Source organism: Meles meles, chromosome 5, assembly GCF_922984935.1.
Source record: "Meles meles chromosome 5, mMelMel3.1 paternal haplotype, whole genome shotgun sequence".
In the NCBI taxonomy this organism is placed as follows: domain Eukaryota; kingdom Metazoa; phylum Chordata; class Mammalia; order Carnivora; family Mustelidae; genus Meles; species Meles meles.
The window spans coordinates 101012995-101020259 of record NC_060070.1 but is presented as its reverse complement, the minus strand read 5'-3'; the positions used below and the strand labels follow the sequence as shown (position 1 = coordinate 101020259).

Here is a 7265-nt window from a genome sequence, read left to right as displayed (position 1 = left end):
GACTGGGTTTACGTGATCATCTGCTGTGTTCTTTGAGGAACAGAGATGCCCAGCTGAGTTTGTTGAAGGGCTCTTGGCTGGAGTGTGGAGATCTCTAGTCTGTGGCTGCAGAGACCACGGATGGAAAAGAGGCAGGTTCCTAAGCTCTTGCTGGCTACCACAGGGCTGTTTATGACTCTGTGTAAGGAAGGCCACCCAAAGGCATTTTGTTGAAAGAAATGTTTATTATTTTTATTGGTCAAACAGTCTCAAACAAATTCAGAACAAGTTTTCACATTTTGAGCCTTTAATGCAAAGACACTATGTCATGCGTGAGAAAAATGCTGACCCAGGGGAGCCCTCCCCTGAAGCAATTAAATACCAGGACAGTCAGGCGGAAGGAGACTTGTGGGACAGAATTCTGCTCAGAAATCCTCTTGAAAAAGGACATGATTTAAAGCTCATCTGAAGATTTTTCACAACATAAATGTGCCTGAATAACTTGTAATCTCAACTTCTTAATTTCGAAACAAAATACCCCAAGTATCAACTATCCCTTTTAAATAAAAAAAATAATCAATTTATACTCTTCTTAAAAGAACTCTAACAATGTAAAATAAGTTCCAATTCCATATATATATATATGTACATTTATAACTTAGGTGCTCTTTTGCTCTATATACTTTTATTCATGCACCAGTGACAGAGGACTGGATGTGAGGCCCTACAGAGGCCTCTCTGAGAAAGCAGTGTAGCTCCTCACTCTGGCAAAGAACAAGGGGGTGTACATCTTGTCAATCTCAAAAGCAGTAACTGCAGTCTCACCAGTTGATCTGGAAAGAAAACACAAAATTACCGGTTACAAGGAAATTTCAACTCATTTAAAATCCTTATATATTTATAGGGGAGAGCTTATCTTACGCTTTAGTCTTTTTAATTTTGAATTCGTATCAGTAAACTAAAAATGAGAGCAGCATGATAAGAGAAAACCACAGGCCCAAAATTGTGTCACTTAGACCAAGTTCCCAAACCAGGGCCCAATACCTCATCTAAATGCAATCTCAAATCAGTCGCGAATCTTCTAATGGGCGCCCATGCTTCTGCCACATGGGCCCTCTCTACCCTGCGAAGGAAGATGAGGTAGCCTGCATGGTACGACTCCCTGCTCCTCCCCCTGAGGGAAAGCAGAACTGCCTGGAACAATCCTTCCTGCCCCTACCCTCCTTTCATAAAAACCTTCCAAGTTTGTGCAAATCCTCTGAGCTCCCCTCTGTACCCTTAGATGGGATGCTGCCCAATTCAGGACTTGTTTAATAAAGCCAATAAGATAATTAAAATTTACTTGGTTGAATTTTTGTCATTTAACAGATTTGGTGGCAGCAACAGGATCCAAAGTGAACTTGTGGCAGTGCCTGGGGACGAGAAAACATAGGCGTGATACCTATGAGCCTTTGGAGTTCACTCTTTCTCACCATTCTGAGGGCCATGGTAAGTTCCTCTCAGTTATGGGTTCTTTGTCATCATTGCTGACACTCAGGCTCCCCAGCTACATGGTGTCCCTTTACAGGGCAGGATGGCTTGTACAGCCTATCGCTAGTGGGGATCTTGGAGGCCAAAAGGCCACAAGAATTGGTGGGGATGGGTCAAGCACTTAAGGCCTGTTACAAGTGCTCAAAACCTCAAGAAGACTGCTGGGATGGGGTAAGTCGATCATGACAGGTTAGCCTGGCACTAGGTCACCTAATGCATGCAGACGCCTCCAAAAGGTTTCAAAATTCCAAAAACAGTTTCACTGAAAGGTTTTATTGCAACAATGTTAAAAAGAGAAAAATGTGGGTACCTATAACAAGACTGTAAGACCGAGTACTCGTTCTCATCTGAAATTCTGCCAAGTTAAGGGCCTTACAGACACCCTGTTATCTGCTTTCTAAGCAGGGCCCTCATATGAGCCCCTGTCAGAGCTGACGGATTTTCTGATAAACTGCTACATCATTCCTTAGACAGTCAAGGGGAGACCAGCAGATACCAGATCGTGCCGAGGGGATCCTGGACAAACTGGCAGAAGCCAGCAAAAGGTGAAAATTCTTACCAGAGTCCCAAATCTCTGCCTGCCAAGTCAAACAGAAAATAAAATCACACTGTCCTTCCCTTCTAAATCCAGGCCCACTGGTTAGTGATCCCTTCTCTCGCAGGGACAGCTGCTATCTTTTCTGTTTATCTGGTTTTGCATAACTGGGCTTGGCTTTCTGCCTGCTTGGGACAGGCAGGTTGTTGGTTCTGTCTTTTGGCCATCATTGTGAGTGATTCTAGATTTAGGAAAGTTGATATCCTCTGTACCCTCCTTGTTGATCCACCTTTTTTACCCAACAGAATCTATTCAATACTGCCAAAAATACGTAAAGTTAGAACGATGTACCCAGAGGGGAAAAAAGCAAACTGAGGATACTACAGTTGGACAACTGCAGCAAGCTCTGATGCCATGGAAGTCAACAATCCAGTTCTCTGGACTGAACTGAAAGCAGTTGTCCTTACGTTACACGTCTTTACAAACCAGCAATGAAGCTCTCCGGGCAACCAAAAATTCCCCTATTCCTTTACCAATCCCAAAATGTCCCCTGCTCATCTCAGACAGCCTGTACATTACTGGCCTTTGGAAACCAAATTTCTTGTAGAAGGAGCCTGCACTTTTTCCTGTGCTTTTAAAATCTAAATGTTCAATATTCTACCTGGTCTTCTCCAAGAATTCCTTAGTCCATCTCTTTAAAATACAAACTTAAGGAGATGATTCTTATCAAGAAAAAACAAAATGGGCAAAGTCATTTGAACTTTATGTATATAAAGAAAACCTTTACCCACGTAGCCAGGTAACCTCAACACATTCAATGTACCAGGAAAACGAACTCACATCTGACTTTGATAAATCCTGTATTTATTTTAGGGCAGGATTTTCAAAACCAGCAATAAGGTCTCTGAGCCAACCTGTTCACATGTGTTTATACATGTGTTTTAGTTATGTGGTACTTTCCACTAATGGTATTGCTAAAATGAATTTGTAAAAGCTCTTTAGTGGGTTTGAAGGCAAGTGCCTGTATTGAATGGGCATTCTGAAAATCATAAAGTCAGAGACTAACCCAAATGGTTAAGTGCATGTGATCCAGGAAAATATATGATATAAACACTAGATTATGGTTGATGGTTTAATTAAAAGACATGGTTTTAGTTATCAAAATTAAATATTAGGGGTGCCTAGGTGGCTCAGTGGGTTAAAGCCTCTGCCTTCGGCTCAAGTCATGGTCCCAGGGTCCTGGGATCGAGCCCCGCATCGGGCTCTCTGCTCAGTGGAGCCTGCTTCCTCCTCTCTCTCTGCCTACCTCTCTGCCTACTTGTGATCTCTGGCTGTCAAATAAATAAATAAAATCTTAAAAAAAAAATTAAATATTAAACTTATTCTGAGTTTACTAGACATATAAATTCACGTTCTCTAAGATGTATATACACAAAACATAATAGCTTAGGAGAATGGCTGACTTTGTCTAACACATTAGACAAAGTGTGTGTAGTAATCTAAACATAATTCAGGACAAATAAAGCTAAGCAAGACAAAAGTTTATAAATGAGATTTTCGGCAATATATGTCTACTTAGTTTTCCCAAACTTTTTAAAATAGCCTAAAACCTTAAACTGAGTTAGGTTAAATGATGAATTAAATTAAATGCATTAAATATCTGGATCATTTCCAAATAAGATAAAGTACTAAAACATTAATAAACATAGGTTTATCTACTTTTGGCTTCATATTACAGAGAAACTAAAAGATTTAAAAATGCTAATGCTACACTGAAACGTGAAACAGCGCATGATTCAAGAAATTTTAAAAATGTATTCCTAAGTAAGTGAATTTTTAAAAAACGCTACTTTAACAGTTCAAAATTGCTCATTTCTTAGTTTTCATTAGAAATTAAGGGTTTGTTTTTTTTTTTAAAGATTTTATTTATTTGACAGAGATCACAAGAGGCAGAGAGGCAGGCAGAGAGAGGAAGGGAAGCAGGCACCCCGCTAAGCAGAGACCCAGGACCCTGGAATCACGACCTGAGCCGAAGGCAGAGGCTTTAACCCACTGAGCCACCCAGGCGCCCCTAGAAATTAAGGTTTTTAAGAGTTAAGAATTCTAATATCTTTGTATGCCAGGAAAGCAGGCTATGTTTTTCATAGAATAAAGTATGAGAAAAAGGGATACACTTTTTCACTAAGGAAAAAGAAAATAAGTTTGTCCTAAAATAAAGCTGGTTGTTAAAGGAAAAAAAAAAAAAGACAAAATCTGGATGTAGAAAAGAGGTTGTAAAAGGTTTGTGGAAACAGGGGTGCCTGGGTGGCTCAGTGGGTTAAAGCCTCTGCCTTTGGCTCAGGTCATGATCTCAAGGTCCTGGGATCAAGCCCCACATCAGGCTCTCCACTCAGAAGGGAGCCTGCTTCCCCCTCTCTCTGCCGCCTCTCTGCCTGCTTGTGATCTCTGTCAAATAAGTAAAAATTAAAAAAAAAAAAAGGTTGTGGAAACAAATCTTTAAAAAGGAATTTATGTGTGGTCAGACAGGGTAAGATTAAAATATATTTTTTAAAAATGAGTTTCAATACAAAGAAAGATGGTACAAAATTAGAATTTAGTTTTCTCTCTGTTAAAAAAAAAAACAAAGTTTTCTTGAACTTTGGTCTGCTTTTGATTAAGAATACAGTTTCATAACAATCTATAATCCTACTTTTAAGGCAAGTGCTTTAAAACCTTTTTAAAAAATTCTGACAAACTTTCAAAGGACCTATTAAACTAATGAGGCTTATTCGCTGTTAAGTGAATACTAAGCCTTCTCTGTGGCACAAATGGCTAAAGTCCACCCTGCGTCCACAAACATGGCCCCCCATTAGTAGACTTGCCAACAGCCTGCTTCTAAACCGAAGACAGTGAAATGAGTGAGCACTGACTGCAAATTAAACACACACTTATGGAAACCCAGGATGGCCCGGTTCTTCCTGGCTCCCTGACAAATCCCACATTTTAATTTGTGCATTCCTTCACCCACCACAGCACACTGACAAAGACTCAAATTATAAACAGACATTGATAGACTTTTATGAAAATACAAAAACACTCTACCATTAATGTCTGACCTGTTTGGTCACCACCACTCACCATGTCCCACCCCCATAACCTAATTTTGTTCCCAGAGGCTTCCAACGTCTGCCCTCTGGATCCTTTGAACGCTTGCAGCTGAACCTCATTCAACTGCCACTTAGTATGGATGGGTGATCAATAGGTTCTTATTCTTTTTTTTTTTTTTTTTTAAGATTTTATTTATTTGTCAGAGAGAGAGAGAGAGAGAGGAGAGAGTGCACAAGCAGGCAGAGCTGCAGGCAGAGGCAGAGAGAGAAGCAGGCTCCCCGCTAAACAAGGAACCCGATGCCAGACTCAATCCCAGCACCTTGGGATCATGACCTGACCTGAAAGAAATGGCTTAACCGACTGAGCCACCCAGGCACTACTAGGTTCTTATTCTTTTATGTATGTCTTCTAGATGGGTTGAGATTTTCCCTACTGTAGGACTGATGTCCTCATAGGAAAAACCAACCAAAAAAAAAGAAGACTTAAAACTGTGTTTCCCACTTGGGGTATATTTCCACTATCTCCAGGGACCAAGGCAGCCATTTCACTGGACAAATCACATGAGCCTCAACGAAAACCTTACAAGCTTCTTGGAATTCTATCAATATACAACCTTCTGATCCCTTGGTGTCTCATGCTCGTGGGACCAGTTACTCTAAGTCTCTAATGTCTTATGCTCAAGCCTGTCATCTATAGATTCAAGAAGCTTTCCTGGATCCCAATTCAAAGAAACCTGTTAATCACAGCCTAGATTTTGGTGACTGTATAAACGTTGTCAGGGGAAAACCACCCTCCAACCCCACTGGAAAAGGACCTTTCTAGGTGCTCCTGACCACTGACACTGAAGCCCTGGGTACACGTCACACAGAGAGGGCTCCAGTCAACACCTGGTCCTGTACAGATGCTAGAGACCTCCACACATCAAAGCAATGAGCAGAAGTAGCAGACTTGGAGGCGGTCTTCTTCCACCCCCCGTGACAGATGGACTTCATACACTAACTAAATGTAAGCCCTTTCTCTTTCCCTCTCCTTCCCTCTAGCATTGGCCTGGAAAGAAAACACCCTCATCTGTGTCTTCCAGGCCACTGCGTGGGAGGAGTATAACCTCTGGAATTTAAAATAATCTTTTATTTCAGGCTAGGAGATAATCTAACTGGGCTTCTAACTTTTCACAAGCAAAATAACAGATCATCATTGGTCGAATCTAATTTACGTTGTTAAATTAAAAAGGAAACATTTATGATTCAGATTCACTCCTTTTCATAGGTCCCAATTTCCTTAGTTAAGGATACATATAAATGAGGCTCTGACCAATTCTCAAAATTATTGCAAAATTTGCTGCTAAAGCAAAGCAGCACCACAAAGACCCTTGGACTCTCTAGCCAAAGTTGTCCTTGATTATCTCTTAGCTGAGCAAGGAGGTGGTGGGTGTGTTTACTATCAGTAATTACTATCCGTAACATAGTACTATCAGTAATCCTGCTTTTCATTTAGCATTCTGACATGCACATTTTCCTAAATTATTACTCTTCAGAAGTATTTAATAATAATTTATTTAATAATAATTAAATAAATTTTCACTGTCTGCCTGTACCACAATTTCCTTAATAATTCCCTCCTTTTTTAAAAAGATTTTATTTGAAGAGACTGAGTACAAGCAGGAGGAGGGGCAGAGGGAGAGAGAGAAGCAGACTCTGCACTGAACAAGGAGCCTGATGCGGGGCTCAATCCCAGGATCATGACCTGAGCTGAAGGCAGACGCTTAACCAACTGTGCTACCAAGGTATCCCAATAGTTCCCCTTCTGTTGGAGATTTATGTTGTTTTCATTGTTTGGTAATTAAGCTGCTCAGAGGGGATTCTGCCTGTCCCTCTCCCTCTGCCCACCTCTGCTCTCTACCCCTCTCTCAAAATCTTTTTTAAAAAATGTGGTATTTTTGATTACATCCTTTGAACAGATTCCTTAGGAATGCTAATAAGTAAAACGCTACAGACATTTTAAGGATCTTGTTAAAATGTAATTTAAGAAGAATTATAATCCTAAAATAGAATTCAGTGACTTAATATTTGCATGATCAACAGCATCATCCCAGTGGGGGAGGGAGGGGAAGCAAATAGTAAGTAATACTACTACA

The 7265-nt window shown here is 40.5% G+C and overlaps 1 protein-coding gene across 2 annotated transcripts in view; it reads right to left on the bottom strand.

The window, feature by feature from the left end:
- Positions 1-204: 204 nt before the first annotated feature.
- FBXO9 (F-box protein 9) overlaps positions 205-7265 on the bottom strand; it is a 36891-nt gene continuing 29830 nt past the window's right edge. For both annotated transcript variants that reach the window (XM_046005027.1, XM_046005028.1), the window contains one exon: positions 205-812. In XM_046005027.1, the coding sequence (XP_045860983.1) occupies positions 704-812 (109 nt within the window). In that variant the 3' untranslated portion in view covers positions 205-703. The remainder of the gene's footprint in view (positions 813-7265) is intronic.